The following is a 27082-nucleotide window of genomic DNA, read 5'->3' on the forward strand; positions in this document are numbered from 1 at the left end:
TTCTTATGTAGTAGCCAGATGTATCTGGCTCTCCCAGACACTTATTTTGTGTGGCCAGATGTATCTGGCTCCCCTAAACTCTTATGTAGTAGCCAGATGTATCTGGTTCCCCCAGACTCTAATGTTTATCTCAGTCATCCTCTCCAGACCCTTATGCTGAGCGCTTCTCCTGTCAGTCTATAGAATCCATCTTTGTGGGAGTTGTCCCATGTATTTTACAAACAGGAACAGAGGTGGCTTGTAGCCTGGCGACCTTTGCACTATCTGTATGACTGAGACCACATCAGATCCTTCCCCAAACCCTTAAGATGTCACATGTAGTCTATCTATAGACCCCATCTTTATGAAAGAGAATACTTGTCCTTTACAAAGAGTTTAGCCATGTCTCAGCTTTATCATACACAAGTGATTGCGTTAATTATCACCAGGATTTTCCCCAAGTTGTGCTGTACTTACATATACCTAAAATAAACTGCCTGGTTCAGATTCTAGAGGTTTGGACCAACACTGGCTATTGAGTTGTGTCGAACCGGACTTCTTCCGCATGTGGATCGACACTCTGCTGGTCTTGGGTGCGAGACTCCCACCTGGGAGTGAAGTTAGGGATGGTTGTGAGCTTGCATATGCGTGCTGGGAACAGAACCCAGATCTTCTGCAAGATCAACAAGTGCCCCTAAATACAGAACTGTCCATCTCTAGTCCCCCACCGTGTTTACTTAATGCCTGATGCTTCTGTTTCCACTAGAACATTTCATTCTTTTATTCACTGGTTTATTCATTTAAATTTGATTGAGGGCCTGTGTCCACAAGAAATACACACTTACCACTGCCTTCAGAATCGCTGATGGCCTTGCTATTCAGTGTAGACCTTTGGTCCGATAGGACTCACTGGGCCACAGTTCATGGAGGGTACATTTAGTTGACAAAACCTTCACACACCTTCCCCCGTGACTAACGTCCCTCAGGGTACGTCACCATTGATGAAGTCCTGCAATGCTGGTTTCCGGTGTCTTGTGACATCACAGTCTCCACACTTTTTATTGATAGTGCCGCATATTTGATTAGGCTCTATTTGTGCCAACACATGCTCATTCAACACCACTATCACCATAACCGAGTCATCTTATTGTTTAATAGGCCTATTACAGCAAGCATATCCTGAGTCTCAGTGCTTCAACTGCAGGAGTTTGTTTGAGAGCGGATGTAGAAGTAGAGGACGTTCGGCTCTAATCACGATCCCAGGCGGGTGGAGTCAACATGTGGCTTGTAGCAGTGTTCTGAGCAAAGGCACAAAGAGTAGTGTGGAAGCTGACATAGGAGGTTTATCAGCCTGGGCATAGAGGTGACATACGTCATTTCTATCCTCATTTCAATGAGTAGAACTTGAGTATCTGATCATGACTAATCTTAGCGGAGCTGGGAAGTATATTCTGTGTATTTGCCTCATGAGGCATCTCTGTTAACACTTAGCTAGAGACTTTCCTTGTATGGCACCTGCGTGTTGAGCCAAATGATAGAAGGAGGCAGGGAAAATGGAATGGGAGCGTCTTCCTTAGATAGTGACTGTGACAGAGTCCTAGGCATTAGAGTGGGCAATGTCTATACTCTGAATTCCTAACATCTGCTCATTGCTGTTTTTCTGTTCTTACAGGGACATAAACGCCCGACTTGATGCAATAGCTGATGTTCTGCATTCAGAATCCAGTGTGTTTGAGCAGGTAGAAAATCACCTACGTAAATTACCCGACATCGAGAGAGGACTATGTAGCATTTACCATAAGAAAGTAAGTGGTAAAGAATCAAACCTCCTGATACTCACAGCGTCCCTTCATGCTAGGCCCTGGAGGAAAACTGTGTGGGGTTCTCAGTGCTTGTAGGGAGCATGAGAGACAGCTGTAACCTCAGAAACTTAAATCGTACAAATTAAGTTGTTCCAGTGTTAACATTCGTAAAAAGTATTCGCACTTTTTGAAACTCCAGCAACATATACTGAAGTCTTTCTTCTACTAAAATGCAAAAAACCTAAGTAAATTCAAATTAAAAAAATGCAAGATACTGTGTTTTATATTCTAAGTACAGCTCATTGTCAAAATGAGAAACGTACTTTGATCTGTGTTTTTGAGAAAGAGAAGACTTAATTTTTAAGTTTTAAAATCTCCTTTGACCTAACAAGGGAAAAGATGTTGGTGTGGGCTGTGTTGAGAGTATTAGTGGCAAACAAGGTTCTGCCTCTTCTTCCACAGAGTTCTCTAGCCCTGAGGGGAGGGATTTGATGGAGACATTCCTTTTAGGATTGGGTATTTGGAGTTTTCTCACTCTCTGTGTAATGTCTGGCTGCAAGTCTCTGTATTTGTTCCTGTCTGCTGCGGGAGGAAGCTTGTTCTCTGATGATAGCTGAGCAAGGCATGAATCTATGCATATAGCAGAATGGTCTAAGAGGCATTTTATTCCTGCTTTCTTTAACATAACAGTAATATTTAGTTTCTCTCTAGGTACCTGGCCTATCTAGTCTCAGGTTCTTGGTCATCCAAGCAGAGTTGGATATGGGTTCCATCTCATGGAGTGAGCCTTAACTCAAATCAGTTATTGATTGGCTGCTCCTATAAGCTTTGTGCCACAGTTGCAACAGTGTATCCAGCAGGGAGGTTACTATTATAAACCAAAGTGTTTGTAACTGTTTTGGTGTTTGCCCTTCTATTTTGGTAGTATCCAGAGTTATGTTCCATTACCTGGTGGGTGAAGGCTTGACTTCTCCATGTTCAGTGAGTTTGTAGGTGTTGCCTTCAGCAGTAGGGCCTTACCATCAGTTAATGGAAAGCAAACAATAACTTTGGCAATTTCCTGGGTTGTTTGGTTATGTCTGTGGGACCACCGTGACTGAGCACTTGGTTAGATATAACCCATTCCCAGTGCTGGAAGCTTCATTTGGTGACAAGAGACGACCACTTGAGACTCTGTCTCCCCCATTATTTGGCGATTTTGTTTAGAGCACCTTCATATATGTATATATTCTAGAAAGATTCTACTTTATTGGGTTTTCATGCAACTCCTCAAATGGGCTTAGTTTTAGCTGTCCCTACTTGTCTCTTACCTTTCTCTTCCTCTTATTATATGGATTGTAGCTTCCTTATCAATGACTGAAGAGTTAACAACCACATATAAGTAAAGATATCCATATTTGTCATTCTGGGTCTGAGTTACTTTACTCAGGATGATTTTCCCCCCTATTTCCCTCCATTTATCTTTGAATTTTATAATTTTTCTTTTCTTCCTTTTTTTTTTTTCAAAACACTGTTTCTCTGTAGCTTTGGAACCTGTCTTGGAACTCGTTGTGTAGATAGGACTAACCTCGAACTCACAGAGATCCACCTGTCTTTGACTCCCGAGTCCTGGGATTAAAGGTGTGCACCACCACTACACAGATATTTTGTTTCTCAAGGGATGTGTAATATTCCATTGTGTAAATGCATCTTATTTTTTTTATTTCTTTATCCATTGACAGGTATCTAGGCTGTTTCCATTTTTTCGGCTATTATGAATAGAGCAACAGTGAAAATGGTTGAAAGTGTCTCTGTGGATGAAGAGTCATTTGGGTTATATTCCTGAGAGCGGCGTAGCTAGCTGGGTCTTGAGATAGCTCTATTACTAGCTTCCTGAGGAACTGCCACATTAATTTGTATAGTGACTGTACAAGTTTGCATTCCTACAAGCAATGAATGAGTGCTCAACTTACTCCACAACCTTGTCAGCATGAACTGTCATTTGTTTTATTGATCTTGGCCATTCTGATTGATGTAAGATCACATCTCAACACAGTTTTGACTTGCATTTCCCTGGTGACTACTGATATTGAAAAGCATTTCTTAAACCGATGGTGTTGGCACACAGCTTTAATCCCAACACTTGGGAGGCAGAGGCAGGCGATCTCTGTGAGTTTGAGGCCAGTGTGCTCTACAAGAGCTAGTTCCAGGACAGGCACCAAAGCTACACAGAGAAACCGTGCCTTAAAAAAATAAACAAGAAAAGCATTTCTTTAAGTCCTTCTCAGCCATTTGAATTTCCTCTTTTGAGAATTCTCTGTTTAGATTCATGCCCCATTTTAAAATTGGATTCTTTTGGTTTTTTTAATGTCTAGATTTTTGTTTTAGTTTCTTATATATTTTAAATATTTTCCGATTTTGTAAGCTGACACTTTGCAAGAAGATGTCCTTTGTCTTACAAAATTTTTTCAGTTTCATGAGGTTCCATTCATTAACTGTTGATTTGATGCCTGTGCAATGGTGTTCTGTTCAGAAAGTTTTTTCCTGGGCCAGTTAGTTCAAGGCTATTCCCCACTTTCTCTTCTCTCCGGTTCAGTCTCTGTGGCCTTATGTTGAGATCTTTGATCCATTTGGACTTGAGTTTTGTGCAGGATAGTAAGTTTGACCAATGCCAGTTGTTTGTGATACTTTTTTCCAATGTTTATTTCTGACTTCTTTATCAAAAACAGGTACCCATAGGTGTGTGAACTTAACATGGCCAATCATTTCTATTTCATTGATCAACATATTAATTTATGTGCCAATACCATGCTCCTTTTACTACTCCAGTTCTGTTGTACAATTTGAGAGTGAGGTTGTGGCTCCTCCAGGAGGTCCTTTAATATCCAGGATTGTTTTAGCTACTCTGTTCTTTGTGTGTGTGTGTGTGTGTGTGTGTGTGTTTCCAGATGAAGCTATAAATTGACCTTTCAAGTCCTGTGAAGAATTATGTTGGAATTTTGATGGGGATTGCATTGAATGTGTAGATTATTTTTGGTAGGATAGCCATTTTTACTGTATTAAATCAACACTAATCCATGAGCATGGGAGAATTTTCTATTTTCTGATTTCTTCTTCAATTTGTTTCTTCACTGTCTTAAAGTTTTTATCATACAGAAGGTTTTTTCACTTGTGTGGTTAGAGTTCCTCCCCAAGATATTTTATGTTGTTTGCCTGATTTCTTTCTCAGTCCACTTTTCATTTGTATGTAGGAAGGTACCTTAGTTAGGGTTTCTATTGCTGTGAAGAGACACCAGACCACAACAACTCTTATAAAGAAAAACATTTAAACATTTAATTGAAGTGACTCACTTACAGTTCAGAGGTCCAGTCTATTATCATGGTGGGGAGCATGGCAGCATGCAGGCAGACATGGTACTGGAGAAGCATCTGAGAATCCTACATCTTCTAGGCAACAAGAAGTTGACTGAGACACTGGGCAGTATCCTGAGCATAGGAAACCTCAAAACCCACCCCCACAATTGACACCCTTCCTCCAACATAGCCATACCCTCTCCAACAAAGCCATACCTCCTAATAGGGCTACTCCCTATGAGATTATGGGGGCCAATTACACTCAAACTACCACAGAGGGCACTGATTTTTTTTTTAAAGTTAACCTTATATCCAGCCACTTTGCTGAAGGTGTTTATCAGCTGTAGGAGTACCTTGGAATTTTTAGGGTCACTTATGTATAATGTCATCTGTAAATAAAGATACTTTGACTACTTCTTTTCCAATACATATTTCTATGCTCTCCCTTAGTTGTCTTGTTGCTCTAGCTGAAGCCTCAAGTACTATATTGATTAGATATGGAGAGATTGGACAACTTTGTCTTGTGCCTGATTTTAGTAGAGATGCTGTTATGTTTCTATTCATTTAGGTTGATGTTTGCTGTGGCCCTGGTGTAAATAGCCTTTATCACATTGAGATATGACCCTTTGATCCCTAATGTCTCCAGGACTTTGATCATGAAGGGGTGTTGGGTTTTGTCAAAGACATTTTTGACATTTAATAAGAAGGTCATATGGTATTTTTCTTTAAGTTTATTTATACGGTGGATTATTTTCATATTTTGAACCATTCCTGCATTTCTGGGATGAAATCTGCTTAATCATGTGGATGATCTTTTTGATATGTTTTTAGGTTTGGTTTGCAAGTATTGTATTGAGTATTGAGTATGTTTGTAAGGGAAGTTTGTCTAATTCACTTTGTTGAGTCTTTAGATGGTTTGGGTATTAGAGTGACTCTGGTCTCATAAAATAAATGTTTTTTCTGTTTCTATTTCTATTTGGTGGAATACTTTGAGGTGTATTGGTCTTAACTCTTTCTTGAAAACCATCTGATCATGGGTTTTTTTTTCTTTTCTTTTCTTTCTTTCTTTCTTTTTTTTTTTTTTTTTTTGGTTGGGATACTTAATGACCCTAATATTCACTAGGGAATATAGATCTGTTTAAATTGCTTCTCTAATATTGGTTTAACTTTGGTAAGTGGTATATATTGAGAAAATGTCTCAGTTGTTTTAGATTTTCTAATTTGGTGGGGTACTGCTTTTTAAAGTGTGTCCTTATTATCTGGATTTCCTTAGTGTCTGTTGTTATATCCCCTTTTCATCTCTAATTTTTTAAATTTGTATCTTCTCTATCCACCTTTTAGTTAAAAATTTGTTAAGGGTTTATCAATCTTACTGTTTTTCTCAAAGAACCAACTCTTTGTTTCATTGATTTCTTTTCATTGTTATTTGTTTGTTTCTGTGGGTTTGCAAGCTTTCTGTTGTTTCTGTTTTTGTTGATATCCAGCTTTAATCCCTGGTGACCAGGTAGTGTGCAGGGTGTTATTTCAGTTTCCTTGTATTTGTTGAGACTTGCTTTGTGTACCAGAAGTTAGCTATATTCTTTTGTGTTTGGGTGGAATGTTCTGTAAATATCTGTTAGGCCAATTTGAATTATGGAATCAGTTAATTCTAGCATGTCTCTGTTTAGTTTTTGTCTTGCAACCTGTCCTTGGGTGAGAATGGGGAATTGAAGTCATCCATTATCATGGTGTAGGGGATCAACATATGATTTAACTTGTAGTAGTGTTTTTTTTTTTTTTTAATAAACTTGGGTGCCCTTATATTTGGTGCATAGATGTTAAGAATTCTAATATCCTTATATGGATCTTTCCTTTGATGAGTATGCAGTATCCTTCCCTATTGCTATGATTAGTTTTGGCTTGAAGTCTATTTTGTCACATATTAAAACAACTACATCACCTTGCTTTCTAGGTCCGTTTGCTTGGAATATCTTTTTTTCATTCGTTTATGCTAAGGTCATGTCTATCCTTAATGTTAAGATGTGTTTCTTGGATGCAGCAGAAAGATGGATCCTGTTATAGAATCCTTTCTGCTAGTCTTTTTCTTTTTCTTTGGGGAATTAAGATCATTGATGTTGAAAATTATCAATAAGCAATGTTTGTTGATTCCTATTATTTTGTTGCTGTGGTGTTGTACCCCCATTTGATTTGCTGGTTTTATATCATTCATTCTTTCTGTTTTCTTTAGTTTGAAGTTTTCTTTCTAGTTTTCCTTCTGTAGGGATGGATTTGTAGATAAATACTGCTTAAATTTTGTTTTTATCTTGTAATGTCTTTCTCTATTGTGATTGAAACTTTTGCTGATTATAGTAGTCTTGATGAGCATCTGTGATATCTTAAAGTTTGCAGAACATCTGCCTAAGCCCTTCTGACTTTAGAGTCCCCATTGAGAAGTCAGGTGTTAGTCTTGATAGTCTAATATGTCTGCCTTTATTTGTTATTTGATCTTTTCCCCTTGAAGCTTTTATTTTTTTTTATTTTTACTTAAAAACTTCCACCTCCTCCCACTTCCCTCCCCCATCCCCCTTCCCTACTCCCCTTCCCCTCTCTCTCCAGTCCAAAGAGCAGCCAGGGTTCCCTGCCCTGTGGGAAGTTCAAGGTCCTCCCCTTCCTCCATCCAGGTCTAGGAAGGTGAGCATCCAAACAGACTAGGCTCCCACAAAGCCAGTACATGCAGTAGGATCAAAACCCAGTGCCATTGTTCTTGCCTTCTCAGTCAGCCCTCTTTGTCCGACACGTTCAGAGAGTCCGGTTTGATCACATGCTCCATCAGTCCCAGTCCAGCTGGCCTTGGTGAGCTCCCATTAGATCAGCCCCACCATCTCAGGGGGTGGGCGCACCCCTTATGGTCCTGACTTACTTGCTCATGTTCTCCCTCCTTGGGTCTTGGGAGCTCAGTCCAGTGCTCCAATGTGGGTCTCTGTCTCTATCTCCATCCATCGCCAGATGAAGGTTCCGTCCTTTTCTATATGTTTGGTGTTTTGAATATTATATGCCAAAAGAACTTTATATTCTGGTTCAGTATATTTCCTGTTCTGTATGTTTCCTGTATATTGATAGGTACCTTCTTCTTTAGGTTAGGGAAATTTTGTTCTGTAATTTTAATGAAAATATATTTTGTGTTTTTGACTTGGGTTTCTTCTCCTTCCTCTATTCCTATTATTCATAGACTTGGTCTTTTTTATCGTGTCTCAGATTTCCTGGGTATTTTGTGCCTGGATTTCTTTAAATTTCAAGTTTTCTTTGACTGAGGTATCCATTTTTTTTCTATTTTATTTTCAGTGTCTGATATTCTCTCTTCTGTCTCTTGTATTCTGTGGTTGGAGGGGCTGGAGGTTTCCCAGGGGATGCTGAGGGAGTTGGAGGCTGAGTCCAAGGGATGCAGGGGTGAGTTAACAGTTCCTCTAAGGGAACAGGGACCATGCATGTACTTGTGAAGCAGGGCGTTTGGGGCTTTAGGGACAGAGGGAGTTCTTGGGTTACGTTTTTAACTACAGTTCTGTCCTCTTGCAGTCTCCCAGCTGTAATTACCAACAGAGGTTGGAGGAGGATGGATGTTCCTCTTTGGGGGCGGTGTTGGGGATTCCTTAGTTTTAGGAGACCACACTACTCTATGTGCTCCCTTGTCAGGACTTTCCTGAGCTGCAGGTATTAGCGCTTCTAGTATTAGGAGGCTACATTGTTTCATTCTTCCTCCTCTTCCTCTTCCTCTCCCTCTTTCTTCTTCCTTCTTCCTTCTTCCTTCTCCTTCTCCTTCTCCTTCTCCTTCTCCTTCTCCTTCTCCTTCTCCTTCTTCTTCTTCTTCTTCTTCTTCTTTGGTTTTTCACAGGGTTTCTCTGTTACAGTCCTTAGCTGTTCTGGTACTAGCTCTTATAGACCAGGTTGACCTCAAATTCACAGAAATCAACCTGCCTCTGCCTCCTGCCTGCCTACTGGGATTAAAGGTATGGGCCACCCCACCGCCCACTATTTAGTTCTTCTTCTTCTTCTTTTTTTTCTATTTATTTATTTATTTATTTATTTATTTATTTAAGATTTCTGCCTCCTCCCCGCCACCGCCTCCCATTTCCCTCCCCCTCCCCCAATCAAGTCCCCCTCCCTCGTCAGCCCAAAGAGCAATCAGGGTTCCCTGCCCTGTGGGAAGTCCAAGGACCACCCACCTCCATCCAGGTCTATTAAGGTTTCTTCCTGGATGCTAGCAGCCTGCAGATGTCAGTAGCGAGTCAACATTCTCGTCCTGTGTTGCTTAACTCACCATAGCCGTTTGGGCCATTAGCCCTTTTATGAGTTCATCTGTACAAGTGCCCTGTGTGTCTGGAAAGCATTGTTTCAGTGCAGTCACCACCACCTCTGGCTCCTACAGTCTTTCTGCTCCTGTTGTGGAATGACCTGAGCCTTGAGAGGACAGGGGTGTGATATCACTTTCTTACCGCACTGTAGTCATGCTACAACTGCATACTGTTGTATAATGCGTGCTTTTTAAAAGAGGCTGTCTTAGTTAGGGGTTTATTGCTGTGACCACAGCTACCTTACATTTCAGAGGTTTAGTCCATTGTTATCATAGCAAGAATATAGTGGCACACAGGCAGTCATGGTGCTGGAAAAGTAGCTGGGAGTTCTGCATCTGGATCTGAAAGCAACAGTGGGCCTGGATTGAACATCTGGAACTTCAGTACCCGCCTCCAGTGACACACCCACTCCAACAAGGCCATACCTCCTAAGAGTGCCACTCCCTATGAGCCTGTGGGAGTCATTTTCATTCAGACCACCACAGAGGGCTAGTGGCTTACTAACATGACAGAATTTGTGCTTACATCCAGTATCCTTGACTATGTTTTAGTTGCTGTATCCTTTGGATGCTAACATGTTGATGCGGTTTTCTCAACTGCCTTTGCAATTTTTTTTCTGGTTGACTCTTCACACTCAAACTTTATTTATATTTTACTTTTTGCCAAATATAAATTGCTTGCTTAATTCATGGTAGAACAAATTTTTATATGCCCAAAGTTTAGTGTGACCAATTTTCATTAATGTTTACTTTTTAAGACTTGTCTTCCTTGGGAAATAGTGCTAGAATGATAAGTACTGCCTTTGAGTATATTTGTGGCACTCAGAAGGACTTATGTAATTGTTCCCTGCACTTCAGTTAAATTAGAAACAAACTACAAACTGGATTTGGTCATGCAGATCCTGGGGAAGCAGATCCTGAGTTGGTGATGCTCGGTGGAGTCAACTGCAGCATTGGGTGCTGTGCTGCCGTTTAGCTGGCAGTGGTAGATGCCATGTTGATGTTGGAAAACTCTCTTTGGTGCTGCAGAGAGGTACAAAACCATGTGTTATTTGTGTCCTTGGCCCCATCCCTGGCAGCCAGTCAGCTGATCTCCAGGCATTTTGCCTTCACTGTTTGGAAGAATTTTTGACAGACGTCAGAGATTTCCCCCTTCCCCCCTTTTTTCTTTCAAGAGAAAATAAGAGCAGAACAGATTTTGTTTGAGCTGTTAATCAAAAAAGCAAGGTCAAAGTATCCCATGGCAGGAGGTGGGCGACATCCTGCCAAGCTGTGGTGATTTCTAGGCCGCTTTGCGGCCTGTCTTTAAACTTCCTTTGGTTTACCTCTCATAAGCTTTATGTTCCCCTTCAAGTTCCCGAGTTCTAGAGAAGTTACAATCTTATTCATTTGAAAAGTAATCCATGTGCAGTGCAAGGATGGCTTGTGTTCTGAGATTTCTGACTGTGCTTTACTAGAACTTGTGACTCACTTGGAAGCTCTTCCTCGGTGCTGCTCTTGTGTTTCACTGGAGTGAGGCTCAAGATTGGTTTCAAAGGCGAAGGACAAAGTGGTGACAAACCAACTTTAGAAAGTCTGAATGTTTCGCACCACAGTTTTCTTAGCTGGCTCTTGCTCACACCATCAGTGCATGCCATTTGTTAGTTTAGTTGGTTTGTTTTTAAGCAGTAGTTGCTCGGGTTTATCCATGGCCCTTTCATTTAGTTTTCTCTTCTTACTGCATTACTCCAGGCTGATGCCGTTTGCACCAATGCTGAGTGACATCCTGGGTCCAGATCTTGCCCGTTCTGTGGGGCAGCCTAGGACCTGTGGTTGTAGAATTTTCATGGAGGTGCTTATACAGTAAAAATGATGGAAGATTCCAAGAGGGCTTAATGTGGAGTAAAATAAATTATTTCTTTTTATATCAAAAGTTCAAAGTCAAATCTTAGAAAATTGTGTCACAGGAACCCATATTAGATGTTAAAATTGGTACATACATTTAAGGATAAAGATGTTTCACCAGTGTTGAGAAGAGTTTGTACAGTCTTGTATGTGAATAGTTTCCTAGCCAGGCTGGACTGAGCCCGAGCCACAGGTCACACATGGACCTAGGCTCTGCTCCTTCCAGTGATATGTCTTGTGCTGTGGCCTGCTCTTTGGAGCATAATTGCCTTAACCAAAAGATATGTATCTTTATTAACTTTCTTCTTTGGCTTACTTTTTCTAGTACCCACATACTTCTAAGATCTAATACAAGTGAAATTTTTAACTTTTTTGTTTTTTTGGTTTGGTTATTAAATTGACCTCCCCTATTCCTACTTTTGTGCAAAACAGGCTTACTACTGACTGTGGCAAGTACTTCACAAATGATCTGCCTTTCGTGTATCTCAGGAGAGAGAAACTAGTATCTTTCCTATTAAGAGGTTTAGCCTAGAAGCCTGGCTTTCCAAGGGCGTTTCTTCATACTCTGAGAACCTTGTTAATAGCTGTGAGGACATAGACCTCTAGACTCTTCAAGAAGATTGCTCCTACTGCTAGTGGAGAAGGCTGGCTCTTTTACATCTTATGTGACATGTTATTATCAAGCAGATCTTCGACATTTGAACAAATGACAAATACTGCCTTGCAGTTTTAGTTTGTTTGTTTTATTGTTATCAAACTTGGGGGTTCACAACTGTTAGCCTGGCCCAAAGATGGAGTCACTTAGGACACCAAAATGGATGACCTGTGTGGGACCCAGCCCCTCCTGCAAATGGAAGCTGTATGGATGTTCTGAACTTCTCAGAAGTCTGCTGGCCCCTTATCCCAGCAGAACAGCTTGACTACAGCCTCCTGCTGTCCTAACAGCCGAGCCTCCCTCACCCCTTGTACAGTTTTGCCTGCCCCTACAGTCCCTTTCGCCTGCAACGGTTCCTTTGTCCTTACTGCTTTCTTGCCCAACTAAAACTACCCTATGAAACTCAAACTCCCTTTTTTGGCAAAGCTGCTCTCCCCTCTTCCCCAGTGCCTCTGGTGGTCTGGTTCTCTCCTTAATAACAATCAGTGCCCCAATGTCAGACCTGGCCACCTGGCCTCAGTAAGCCAACTGAAAGGGCCAAATTAAAATGGGGTGCAGAGTGCACCTCAGTGTTTGTTTACTGCGCCCTGGCTTACAACAGACCTTTTCTTTTTTAACCCAGTCTCCTAAATGTTGGGATCCTCATGGGAGTCACCACATCCAGCTCTTAATGCTGTTTCAATTAAAAAATATTTGTTTCCAGTGCTCTACGCAAGAGTTCTTCTTGATTGTCAAAAGCCTGAGTCACCTGAAGTCAGAGCTTCAAACATTAATGCCTGCTGTGAATTCCCACGTACGGTCAGACTTACTGCGAACGCTCATCTTAGAAACCCCTGAGCTCCTCAGTCCAGTGGAACATTACTTAAAGATTCTGAATGAACAGGCTGCCAAGTAAGTGTGGACTCCCACTTCCTCCCCCTAGCAACCATCAACCAGTGTATCTGCTACTTGGTGTGGGAAGTTGCTTGAGTACTTACGTAATTGGAAACATTTATAATTGTCTAAACTCAGGTAGTTCACAATCTAGGACCGAGGAAGTACTTCCCTGGGTATCAGATGAGAGAGGATGAAGTTTTCCTAAAGCTTGGTAGTAGCAGTTTATCAACTCCAAAGCAGGTGCCATTATCTGGCCCTTGTCCCCATTTTCTAGATACCCAGGGGCAATTGTCTTCTTTATTTAGAATCTGCAGGTGTCCTCTTAAGGGTGTAGTTTTATGCTGTGTCTCACTGGAAGCCGAGTTCACCTTTGTTGTTATTAGGCAAATGACGCCATAGTTTTCTTTCTTGGTTTTACTATACAATTGTGAATAAAATAAAAATGATTTGTCAGTCCTCGGAATTTGAGGAATGTCCCCATAAATATTCAGTGGAAGAGCTGGAATTAGAACCACGTTTTCCTGAGTTCCAGTCTGTTGGTATTTAATCATGCTGCAAAATTGATAACTGGTCTAATTAATATGCTTCAATATATGTATCTGCATTTTTCATATTTTAGAGTTGGGGATAAAACTGAATTATTCAAAGACCTCTCTGACTTCCCTTTAATAAAAAAGAGGAAAGATGAAATTCAAGAAGTTACTCAGAGTATCCAAATGCATTTACAAGAATTACGAAAAATACTAAAACTTCCTTCTTTACAATATGTGACTGTATCAGGACAAGAGGTAATGTCAAGCATTTTCATTTCATAGCAGTTTTCTTGGAGTAGAAAAGCTCTTTCATAATATAAGTAAAATCTGTGGATAGGTTGTTATAAGCAGCGGCGCAGAAAAACTACTGAACTAGACCCATCCATGAGCAGAATGATTTATTGCTATTCAAACTGCCAAGGTCAGAGAAGGGCAAGGTGGTGGAAAAGCAAGCAGATTTTATATGACAGTGTGATGGGGGTTTGAGCTGAACAGGCTGCCAAGGCTGATCTGGAACTTTGTGCCTTGCTGGAAGTGGGTGATGTTTGAGGGAAGGTTAAGGGAAGTTCCTGGAGGATTGAGGGTGGTCTTTGGTGAACAGAAACCACCTTAAGAGGTCAGCTTTTCAGGAAACAGAAACCTTTAGGCTTGTTTACCTGACCAGAGTCCATCTGTTTAGGACAATGCCACCAGCCCTATCATTGGGGGAAAGGGGAGAAGGGAAAAGGCTTTGAACCTGATAGTTGTAAATATCTTATTAAAAGCCTTCTGCCTTTTCCCTTGGAAATATGCCATAATAACCTATTTTGACAAGAAATCATAATAATGTTTTTAAATCTTTAAATAAATTCAAGCAACTTGGTGTTACATGTACCCCGTTACCCATTGAAGATACATTACAGAAGTTCTTAGTTATTATTAACAGGGTCTAGGTCCCGGGCAGAGAAGCTAGTCTTGGCCTCTGCCTCACAGAGGCGATGGTGCTGAGTAGACCACATATACTGATTGGATCTCACAGGGTTAACTGGCAGCACTCCTCCCAGTCTTTAATTTAAAGAGTGGAAATGCACATTAATGTAGCCATGCATAGATCTCATTGCTCTTTGCAATATAGGTGAGGATGTATACTTGTCTTTTTAAAAATGATTTGTTTATTTCATGTATATTTGTTTGCCTGTATGAGGGTGTAAGATCCCTTGGAACTGGAGTTACAGATAGTAGTGAGTCTGGGCCTTGTGGGTGCTGGGACTTGAACCTGGATCCTCTTAAAGGACAGTCAGTGCTCTTAACCGCCTAGCAGTCTCTCCAGCCCAAGGACGTATACTTGTCTTTAAAGTTGGTGTTAATATCTGAACGAGAACTGTTCAGAGAGAAATGCTTTAAAAATGAAGTCGTAGCTTTCAAGCCTGCTCTGCACCTTGAGGCTCATTCTTACTACGTCTGTTTATATTACTGTGAAGATCCTCATTAAAGGAATTTCAGACATTTTACTTTGTTAAAATATCAATTTAATAAACAAGGATAATTTCTTTAGGGTGAACGTTCTATTTAAGATTTAAAAAATAGATTTTTTTTTTCTTGTGGAGAGAAAGCTCTGCTACAGGGAGCCCACCTGAACAGCCTGGTTATAACAGACACACACACACACACACACACACACACATATCACTATCTTTTTTCATTTTACATGCCAATTCCAGTTCCCACTCCTTCCCCTCCTCCCATTCTCTCCACCTCCCCAGAGAGGGTGAGGCACATTGCTCCTAGGAAGTACTAAGGCCCTCCCCACTATATCCAGGCTGAGCAAGGTATCCATCTAAAGAGAATGGGTTCCAAAAAGCCAGTACAAGCAACAGGGACAAATCCCTCAGTCTGTCCCAGCCATACAACTGTCACCCACACTCAGAGGGTTTAGCTTGGTCCTATGCTGGTTCCTTCCTTGTCTGGCCAGAATTGGTGAGCTCCCATGAGCTCAGGTAACTGTTTCAGTGGGTGTCCTCATCATGGTCTTGACCTCTTTGCTCATATTCTTACTCCTCCTACTCTTCAACTGAATTTTGGGGGCTCAGCCCAGTGCTCTGCAGCGGGTCTCTACCCCTGTTTCCATCAGTTGCTGGATGAAGGTTCTATGGTGATATTTAAGATATTCATCAATCTGACTACAGGGCAAAGCCAGTTCGAGCACCCTCTCCTCTATTGCTTAGGGTCTTAGCTGGGGTCATCCTTGTGGATTCCTGGGAATTTCTCTAGTGCCAGTTTTTTTGCTAGCCCCAGAATGACTCCCCCAAGCTACAACATTTCCAGATCACATGCCTTAATATTTGCATTGCTTTGTGTATTTTAGTGAAAGATTTTGAATTATACAGTAATTTGAAATAAGAAAGTAAAATAAACAATAGTATGCTTATCAGATTGCTCAAGGCCGTGCACATTTACTAACCACTGACCTCAGTTAGCTTGTCCATCTTCTGACTAAAGTTCCGAGGATGTTATAGCCAGCAGACATTTAACAAAGCCTGTTTCACTAAGAGATCTGCACAAATATTTTTGAGTATTTAAATAGACCTTGAATATTTAATTGTATCTCTTATTTCCACTGTTTGATTATGAGTTTGGTAAATTACATGTAATCTAATACCACTATTTGGTTCACTGGTGAAATCTAAGTGGTCACAATTGTTCTAATACAATTGCTAACAATGTATAGTAGGAATGGCTTGCAGATGCTATGGTGGGAAAACTGAGTCTATGTGCCAGTTACATGTCACATGACTCCTGTGTCGTAAGAATATTGGGAGGAACTTACACATGAAATGCACGAACATACCTTTTCATCATGCCATTATTTACTAATGTTATTCATGAGTAGGGAGAGAAACTACTTTTCAATGTGATTTTATACCCTCCTGTTTCTGTGTATTTCTGTATACATGGCCCTTGTTGACACAGAATATGAATCGTGTTACTGAGAATGGACAAATGAATAGCCAGACTGCTAAGCTAGTGTTTTCACAACATTTGTTTCCACCTCTGCTCCTGGGATTCATGTACTCATTAGCACATGAAGCCTCATTATGTCCTGCTTCCTTAAGTATTGGTCTGCAAGAAAGTTATGAAAGAAGAAATTATGTAACTCTACATAGCTTACCACTATGGTGGTCATATTTTATGACAGCAATGAACTGTCTCTTAACCTGAGCCAATAGGGATGTGGGATGATATTTAGATTTGAGGCAGCACTAATATTATTATTCTTAATGGAAAAGGGAGAAAATACTGGGAATAATCTTTAGGAAAAATTTGTTCATTCACAACGTCTAACTCCTCCAAATAAGTGTTTTGTATGTGTCCTGTCTTAGTTGGGTTTCTATTGCTGTGAAGAGACACCATGACCACAGCAAGTCTCATAAAGTAAAACATTTAATTGGGGTGGCTCACTTACAGTTTCAGAAGTTCAGTCCATTGTCATAACAGGGAACATGGCTGCATGCAGGCAAATGTGATGCTGGAGCTGACTTCCTTCAGTGAAGAACGGCAGTGTGGAAGTGTAAGCCAAATAAACCCTCTCCATTCCAGCTTGCTTTTGGGTCATGGTGTTTCATCACAGCAACTGGAACTTTAATGAAGACACATCTATCTAAAAACAAAATAAAACGAGCAAAGGGTGGGATAGAAGATTTTCAGCAGACCTGGCAGTGATGCTAGCCTAGGCTGGTGTAACATAGTTTGGCACTGGCTGATATTTAACCCAGAGAGAAGTAGGTCCTGGGAGAATAATATGAGAAAGTCCTAGACTGAAGGCAGAATTCTTGTGCTACTTCTGGGAGGTGGGGTTGGGAATGCAGAGCAGGGCATTGCTGTGAGAACTTGCAGAACTTTCTAGAACACACGTTATTTTTTTCCGGTGGTTTTTCTTTAGCAGTAAAACTCAAACAAAGGGCCCGCCTGCTCGTTCTTAGGGTGTTTGGAAAAGGAGATAACTGGAAAGGACAGCTCCTCTGCTAAGGCTGCTGCAGCAGAGCACAGTGTGCAGCTGTGCTGAGACTCTTAGACTGAAACCTGAGAACAGACTACAACCACACGCTAGCCAGCGGGAGGTCCAGGGGGCTTTCCCGGCTCCTGCTGCACCTCCCATTCTCCATGGCTGTGATTGGATAGCACGCTGCTGGTCCCTAGAGTGGACCTTTGATAGCTGCACAGTGATTCTCAGGGTACACCTTGCTTTTATGGGCTTTTCAAAATGTTCACCATCCTTCACCAACTCCCATGGGTTGGGAGCTTTTCTTCCTGTAGCCTTGAAATTTGATATTTCACTTGGCATAGCACTCTCAGAATTGTTTCATAAAATGCCAGTGTGCCTTCACAGTGCATTTTTGAACTGAAGAATTATTTAGTTTAGTTAGTAATTTTATTTTTCCCATCAATAATATATCTAAATTTTGGCTTGTTTCCACTTAATTTTTTATAACTATAGGAACGTTGTTAGGCTGTTACTTCTTAACAGACTTGAGTATGGGAGATTTGAAATTTTATTAATCAATTTCTATATATGAAGGTACTGTTAGTTTCAGAATTTTGCTTGGCATGGAAATTAATAAATACTAACCATTACTGTAAAACCTACAGCATTTCTTTTAGTGTAAAAACGAATCAAAGACACGACAAATGCAAAGTTTACGCATATCATAAAACAGACAAATGAAAAACTTCATGAAACTATCATGGGATAATTAATCCAAGAGGTGATAGTTCTTATTGCTTATAGTATAGGTTTTTGAAAGTGTATCTGAACAAGCCCTAGGTGGTTATGTGTGTGTATGTGTATGCGTGCACACGTGTGTGTGTATACAAAGATTTGAGCACACTGAAAGGACACACCTCTGAATAGTGCTTCAGATGAGGTGTGGTAGAAGTTGACTTCCTTTGCTTCTGGCTCATGTCAGAGAAGTTTGCTGACAGAGCACAGTTGGATATATGAAGGTAGTCTTACTGGAGGCTCAGGGAACATTGCAGAGGGAGGAGGGGAAAGCACATGAAAGCTATATGGAAAGAACAGATGTGCTATCTTCTGGGCTGTCAGCAGCCTGTGATGGATGTAGGTGTGGTTCATAAGGTCCCGACCCTCCTTACTGAATGATTGGCAGTTGATGACCTCTTGCAGGAAGGACAGCCATTGCCTTCCGTTGTGTACCAGACAGCAAGCCCATTCTGCTCCAAAGGGTAGCTCCAAACATGTGGCAGGGAACAGACAGCAGGATCCTTGAGGCGTGCTGGCCAGTCAGTCTAGCTGAAACGAAGAATGTCAGGTTCAGTGAGAGACCCTGTCTCAGGGAAGTAGGACAGAAATAGGGCAGAACACCCAACCAACGCCCTCCTCTGGTCTCCACAGTTGTTAAGTATGGGCACATGAGCTCATGCACCCCCCCCCCCAAACTTTTATCAAACTTAATCTTACTGAGTAGCAGAATTCTTAAGATACATGGATAGTAATGAATGAAAGAGGTTATTAGAAAACTCTCAAACTCTCCCAAGAATAATACTGGATTTATTTTGAGTGTGTAGAATGTTTATTAAATTATCATACACAGTTTCCAAGAAGCCTTATGATACACCGTGGGTGGCTGCCCATTTAAATATCTCACTGTTCATTTGCATTTATTTTAGTTTATGATTGAAATAAAGAACTCGGCTGTATCTTGCATCCCAGCTGATTGGGTGAAGGTTGGAAGGTAAGTTTAGGGCATTTTTTAAGCTCAAGTGTGAATGTGACGAGTGTATCTGAGATACTAGGCCAGTACCAGCCACATGCTCGAAGTGAGAGTACTTCTCCTCCCTTGATTTTCTTATGAATTGTCATGACTGTTTTTGTCACTTATTTAACAGTATTTTGAAGACCATATTTATAATACAGCAGCTGGAAGATGAATGTGGTGGTTTGGGCTTTTTGATGAATGCTGTACCTGACATTTCTTCTAAGAAGCTGAAATCTCATTTTCTACCTCACTGAGCTTCGTGGTTCTGGATTCTCAGTGTTTTCCTTGGCATGCCGTTAAAATAGTTACTTCTTTTTGTAACTGATATCATGACATGATTAATGTGAATGAAAAGTATATTAGAGAAGCACATTCTGCCCTTGGTTGGCATCTGTCCCTCGGAGGGATCCGTTGAGAAGTGTGCACTTTTGACTGTAGAGCGCTGCTTATTTCTTACTGCTCTCCCTACATCCGTGTGACTGGGCAGGGAAATAGTAACATTTGCCCAAGGTAATACTAGAGCGACTTCTGACTGGTGGTGGAATGAAGGAATTCTTATGTTAAGGATGAGGGAAATTTTGACATGCTGACAAAATGACTGGTGGTTTCTCATGTTAGTTAAATAATGTAACCATTATCCATTGCCGTGGCAACAGCTAATTTGAGCACAAACATGGGTTTCTTGATGTGAATAGTGTTGACTTAAAGGATGTTTTCCATCCCTGGAGCATCCTTCCCTGTATTGACTTTTGTCCTATAGTACAGAGAAGGAATGAAAATGCACTTTATAAAAAGACATTACTAATACCCATATTGCTCTGTAGAACAGCAACTAAGGTGTCTGACTAAATGACTCTTGAAGAAAGAGCTGCAGTAAAATGTTTGCCTAGAACTCTAGAACATGTAATCGAGGAACAGCAAGCAAGGCAAAAATCAACGCCAGCATCTTCTAAACATGCAGTAATAGAATTCTGATGTGTAAATAAGGCGTTTCCGTGAGGACTTGTACCATTTAATCTGTTGTTTGACTGCCAGAGTCTTGATACAAGGTTAGATTAGAGCATCATCAGTTAGACTTTGAGCATCCAATAGCTAAGTTAAAGGTAACTATGGCAGCATGATGTAGGACTTGGGGAGCGAAGACTGGGGTACACATGGCCTTGAAGAGCTCTTCCAAGCCCTACTTCCCTTTGATAGCTGTCCACAGAAGCAGCACTCACGCCTTGGATCCCCGTAAAAGTACTCTGCTAGACACCGAACTCAGCCATGCCTGTGATGGGGGCACTCTACAGCCCTTGCTGTAACATTGTCCATACAAAGTCCATTCCATTTGAAAAAGATATCAGCGCTGGTGCATGGCTTGGTCAAGGCCTGGCCTAGCATCTCTGACTCCCAAATACCATCTATCCCTTTTTGATGGAGAGGATGGCTTACGTAGAAGCCTAGGGGACCTTGTGGGAGTTCTTCTCATCCAGGGCCACCACTAGGCCTGACGAACTGTCTTTTTACATTCTGAATTCATGCACTGACCTTCTTTGTGATGCATCATGTTTTTATCTTTGTACTAAATTATACTGAACAGAAAAGTATAATATGACCTCCACCAATGTGTCCACTTTTCTTTCTCAACATCTTTTTCTAACTGTATTTACTTCCGCAGTTTTTAAGCAAGCATTTTTATTTAGCATAACAGAAAGAATAAAAAGCCCTTGCCAGTGAAGTAAGCTTCAGCTCTGACTGTGTCATTTTTTGTGATTTTAATACTAGTTTAAAAGCTTCCTGAACAGAGTCCTATTAGAGTCAAGCTCAGGACCATAATTAAAGAATGCTCTCTGTTTACAGCTGTTTATGTTCAAGGCTCATCAGTGAATAATCACTGCTTTAATCTTCGGAAATGATGGCAGCACTGATTCTTATAACCTTGATTCCCTATTTGTTGTTTCTTTTTTTTCTCCTCTTGTAGCACAAAGGCTGTGAGCCGCTTTCACCCTCCTTTTATTGTAGAAAACTACAGACGTCTGAATCAGCTCCGGGAGCAGCTAGTCCTTGACTGCAGCACGGAATGGCTTGCTTTTCTAGAGTAAGTTCACAGCAAACACTGCACTCTGAGTCTGTGCTCTGAGAAATAGACTAGAAATTTCTTTCCAACCCTGAAAAGTAGAGAGTGCCACTGTGACCTGCTAGAAGATAGTGAGGAACTATGTTCTTGGGTTTTATTTTCAGTTCATTGGGACGTAAGCTCATTGTACTCTAGTGAGAGAGATCTAATATACTTATTATGGCGGTATCAATATTTTATGGCTAATGGTGCTTGGTAGAGCCATTTTAAAAAATTCCTCCTTGGAATCTACCCCTTTTACCTTGTCTTTCTGCAGTGGATATGTAAGGGTTTGATTTTATTATCTTCACTTATTTTCCTGAATTTTTAATATTTTGTGTATTTTCCTCTAGGTTTTTATTTTTTAAAAAAGAATGACCATCTGTGTACCCTCATTTAGATTTAGCAAATATTAAACTTCTGCTTCATTTGGTTTTATATATATATATATGAAAAAAATATATATATACATATTTTTGTTCCAGAATTTGGAAATTTTTCATAATATTTTATTCATTTATTATTTATGCATGCTTAGGCATGCATCGTCTGAAAAATAACAGCACCCTACCAAGGAATCTTAGACCATTATTACATCTAAGAAAATTTAACTTTAAGGATATATTTAATGCATGCATGCATGTGATACACATACATATATACAAATACTCATGTGCATAAAGTAAAAATAAATCTTTCTGAAAAATGAATATATTTAAGTTTCCCCAGAGCTCCCTGTTCCAATTTTTAAAGGAAAGATCTAATTAACTTTTATACATTGCATTTGGTCATGGTTCTTTACTCAGTTTTAATCTAGAATAATCTGCCATGCTTTTCGTTTTAAAGACACAGAATTTCTTTTGGAAGAGTCCTGGCCCTTGTCTTACAGAGTGGCTCACACTCTGGATTGTTTGACAGTCACGCATTCCTATTGACAGTGTTAGGCGCTCTCGGGGAAACAGTGGTGTCTTTGTGGTTTGCTCTTCCCTGCCTTGCGAGCACTCCCGGCCCAGCCTATTTCCAACGACTACTCTGAAGCTGGGAAGACATGCGCACTGACTTCCACACGACTGTGAAACTTTAGATGTAGTCTCTCACTCCTCCTTACTGAGCCCCATGGCATTAAATAGCATCACTGCACACAATTTACAAGTGAATAAAGCAAGATGCATGTTGAGAAGTCAGTTCTCACAGCAAGAGGGAGATTGGTGCACGGGTAGTGGTGGACTGTCATATGCTCAAGCATGGGTCCAGCTGATGGAGGACCATAAACACTGTGTGTTTGTGATTTGCACAAACTCTTACACTACTAGTAAAATTAATTTCACTTATTTTGATGAACTTTAATTCAGGGGAAATAGGCTAATTAATTAGTACGTTCTGCCCACTCAGATAAATATGTGTAAACCATACTGTGAATACAATTCTTAGCTTACAAATAATAATAAAATAAACTTGCATAAAAATATCATTAATAAGCCAGGAAGTGGTGATGCACGCCTTTAATTCCAACACTTGGAGGCAGAGGCAGGTGGATCTCTGAGTTTGAGGCCAGCCTGGTCTACAGAGCGAGTTCCATGACAGCCAGGGCTATACATCTTAAACCTGTCTTGATAACGAAAGGAAGGAAGGAAGGAAGGAAGGAAGGAAGGAAGGAAGGAAGGAAGGAAGGAAGGAAGGAAGGAAGGAAGAAAAAAAAGTTTAATAGAGTACTTTTGATAATAAAACAAATCAGAAAATAGAGGGTTTTTCTAAAAGTAAGATAAAGTTATGTAGGAAGAACTGAGCATTACTGTAATGTACCCTGATGCCCTTTGTAAGTTGGGAAGAACTGCAGAACCATAAGCAGCTAATGGACTGACCCTCAGCACTCCTGAAATCCACACTGTATTACATAAATCTTCCAAGAAACGTATTCAGTGTGACTTCTCTCTCTGTCTTCCGCCCCAGTTTGTGTAAGGAATACCTGAGTTACATTATGATTTTATGAAAATAGGCACGCAATTTGCTTCTGTTTTTTTTCTTACTATGTACAGAAATTAACAACAGTGCTAATAGAATCGTGCAGAATAGCATTGTTAAGTGGAATCATAGTTTAGAATTGAAGCAGAGGTCTATGAGAGATTGTGCTGGACCTGGGATGGGCTGCGGATTGTACCCCAGCACTGTTAAAACCAGAAAACAAAACAAACCAAGAATGTGGTCACAGTTGTGTGAGCCTGGGGTGGTTGCTTTATTCCTCTGAATTTCCTTTGTGAAGTTTAGGTAAGCAGCTCCATCGTGAGGGTGGCGAGGCAATGATAAGTGGTGTCCTTCCATTGGCCCTTCTGGAGACTTAGTTGTCGTTGCTTTTCCTCAGATTCTGACTTCAGAGGACCTGTGACTGTATACTTTTGAATGTTTTTAATTGAGCAGAGCCTAGTTTCTCTCAGATGACCATCTCCTCTAAAAATTTAAGCTTAGTTACATATTCTCTCTTTACTTAGATGATATTTTTTTCTGAGCATTTAAAAATTAATCCTTAGCTGGGTGGTGGGGGCACACACCTTTAATCCTAGAACTCAGGAGGCAGAGGCAAGTGGATGAGTTCAAGGCCAGCCTGGTCTACAAAAGCTAGTTTCTGGACAGGCTCCAAAGCTGCAGAGAAATCCTGCCTCGAAAAAACAAACAAAATAAGTCTTGGGTTCTTTTGTAGTATTTTTTGTTATTATTTTATATATTTATTTTGAGACAGGACGTGAATGCCTGTGAGGTTGAGGGTGACCTTGAACTTGTGATCCTCAGTAGTTTTCTGAGTGCTGAATTGTCAGCTTATGCCATCATGTCTGGCCAATTATGCTTATTTTCAACATCCACAATTTATCGTTATATATAAATGTCCATAGTTTGTACAGTTTTTCACATATTGGAATAAAATACTATGATGAGATAATGTAATAGTATAGGTAAAAAGAGGTTTTAAAAAACCCCAACTCTAGAAACATTTCTATTCATTGTGTGAATAAATATTTTAATAAAAGCCTTGGTATTTTCCATCACCAAATATTAGTAAGTTATCTGAAGAAGTTCTTATTCATGTCTGTTGCAATGCCTATTCTGTGCTGGGGGTGTGGACTCTATTAGGGTTCTAACGCTGTCTTAGTTGGAGTTTCTATTGCTGGGAAGAGAGCCCATGACCACAGCAACTCTTAAAAAGGAAAACTAATTTGGGCTGGCTTATAGTTCAGAGGTTTAGTCCATTATTGGCATGGTGGGCAGCATGGCAGCATGCAAGCCGACATGGTGGTGAAGAGGAACCTGAGAGTTCAACATCCTGAGTCACAGGCAATAGGCAGTGAACTGTGTACTGGGTGTAGGTTGAACATATATGAGACCCCAAAACCTGCCTCCACCGTGACACACTTCTTCCAGCAAGACCATGCTACTACAACAAAGCTGTATCTCCTAATGGTGCCACTCCCTATGGACCAAGCACTCAAACACATGAGTCTATGGGGACCACACCTGTTCAGATGATCACAAAAGCTCAGTTAATCAGACAGACCATTCTGCCAGTTCCCTGGGAGGCACCCTGAGACAGTTACTCCAGAGTTGGCTGTTGCTATGAGGAAAAGTGCTTGGGGAATATGGCCCACCTGAGGAGTTCTCGATGCTCTGGAAGGAAGGAGACGGAGACTGAATTCTGTTCTGAAATTCCTTTCCTGAAATGAAATGTCCCCGTCAGATGAAATGTGACTACAGCATATATAGTTATACATGTAATATACTATGTCTGTATCGGCATACCAAAACTGTTCTTTAGGCTTAGATAATTGTCCCAGACAAGGTGGGTGAACACTCAGTAACAGCTATCTTACCCCAAAAGGCCATACACTGTCCCTCTCGTGCTTGTGCGATGCATTTGCTTATTTCATTTGTGCTTGTGATGCTAGTGACGATTGCTTGTTGCACAGCTGTCGTAGGTCGAGACGTCAGCCCGCTCCTCTTGCTGTTTCTGTAGGAATTTTGGTGAGCATTACCACACGTTGTGCAAGGCCGTGAATCACCTAGCAACTGTTGACTGCATTTTCTCCCTGGCCAAGGTCGCCAAGCAAGGAAATTACTGCAGGTAACAGCGTTTTTCATTTCTGCCAATTATCATGGTTTCAGATAAAATGGGAGGATCCGATTAATTTGACGATTGCTATTATAAATTATTGCGGTTGTTCAGATGTGTTATCCTCTTGTTAAATCCAGATACCACACACACATAGCTAAATTTGAAAAATCCATTCCTTTCCTCCCTGATCTCTGAGTTGAATGTGGATGACGGCATAACCCTGGAGTGAATGTTACGCTTGGACCTTTAAGTTTGTATCAAGTTGCGGGGAAGAGGCAGAAATCTTTAATAATTAAATAAATTAATTAATAAAATAAAATAAAATAAAATAAAAGAAACACATGTGCGTTTCTTACCAAAGCTTTCGTTAAATTAATAAATTTTAAAAAAAAAGTTTGTATCAAGTTATAAGATGAAGTTGGAGGACCCCTTTGCTCTTAGAAACTTTATGGCATATTTCCCCTCAATTTTAAAAACTACGGTTATAAAAGCTTGCATATAAACAAGGGACCAGGAAGATGGGGTTCTGCTTGGTGGCTATGAGCTCTTCTGGTCCTCCTGGATTCATGCCACTGTTCTTCAGTGGCCTCTGGGCATCCCAACATTCCCCAGTCTCCTTTTTATAAAGGATGCTAGGATTAAATCAGTCGAACTCTAAATAGTAATTCTATCTTTTCAATATGTTGTCTCTCAAAAGCATTTTTAAACGAAGCTACATATTTCAGAAAAATGAAGAGACTATTTAGCTGTCTGGCTTATTGTGAGAGGCTGCTGCCTGGCTGTGCCTGTGGCCTGAAGTTCCTAGTGGATGGTCTTGCTGTCCTTACTTCTTTCAAATTGGGGTTTCTTCTTTGTATTGTGTCAAGTTTGTAAAATATATATTTAAATGTCCTATGATCTCTAGTACATAGAGGGTATTATAGCGAGGTTGTTTAATGTACATTTCTTTGTAAGAGATGTTTGGAGGAATTGAGTATATAAGCTATGTTCTCTAAATGTGATTTTTTTTTTTTTTGGTTTTTCGAGACAGGGTTTCTCTATGGTTTTGGAGCCTGTCCTGGAACTAGCTCTTGTAGACCAGGCTGGTCTCGAACTCACAGAGATCCGCCTGCCTCTGCCTCCCGAGTGCTGGGATTAAAGGCGTGCGCCACCACCGCCCGGCTGTGATATTTTATTTTACTGCCCCATTGTGATGAGTATATCGACATTATTGGTTATAGCAGTCATGTTTAAAATAGATTCTTTGCATCTCAGTTACTACGTAGCTCTTTATCATACCAAAGGGATCCCAAACTTACACAGTGTTGCCTGATCAGTTACCCATAGACATTGTGCAGCTGAATCTTCACTGAAGCAAACAAGGCAAATTTATATCCTGTTTATCCTGTATTATTATAAAAACTTAGACTCTGCACTCCCTTATACATTTGTGGTGTCAGAAGGAGTCTTTTACACTAGATCTGTGAAGTGAGCTTTTCCTGATAGTTTATTTCTGAATGAAGCAGAGGCATTTAGTGTGTGTTTATACACTCTTCCTAGTCGAGACCGAGGGTGCTCTCCTATTCCTCATCCCTCCTTAAGGCCCCTTCAGGTGTGTGCTGCTGCTGGAACTGCCATCGTGAAAAAGGGACACGAAAATAGTTATGAGGTTTGATTGCACCAAGTTAAGATTTTCATCAGTGTATAAGATGGGCACATTGTTTTTCCTTCTGTTATCTTTCGACCTTGTGCAGTTTCTCTGTA

The 27082-nt window shown here is 40.6% G+C and overlaps 1 protein-coding gene across 5 annotated transcripts in view; it reads left to right on the top strand.

Annotated features, from left to right (window-relative positions):
* Window positions 1-27082, top strand: part of Msh3 (mutS homolog 3) — a 160734-nt gene that overhangs the window by 97807 nt on the left and 35845 nt on the right. For all 5 annotated transcript variants that reach the window (XM_057789597.1, XM_057789598.1, XM_057789600.1 and 2 more), the window contains exons 13-18: window positions 1652-1784; window positions 12684-12871; window positions 13476-13644; window positions 19054-19118; window positions 21106-21222; window positions 25241-25348. In XM_057789597.1, coding sequence (XP_057645580.1) covers window positions 1652-1784; window positions 12684-12871; window positions 13476-13644; window positions 19054-19118; window positions 21106-21222; window positions 25241-25348 — 780 coding nt within the window. The remainder of the gene's footprint in view (window positions 1-1651; window positions 1785-12683; window positions 12872-13475; window positions 13645-19053; window positions 19119-21105; window positions 21223-25240; window positions 25349-27082) is intronic.

The sequence above is a fragment of the Chionomys nivalis genome, chromosome 15 (assembly GCF_950005125.1).
Source record: "Chionomys nivalis chromosome 15, mChiNiv1.1, whole genome shotgun sequence".
NCBI lineage: Eukaryota > Metazoa > Chordata > Mammalia > Rodentia > Cricetidae > Chionomys > Chionomys nivalis.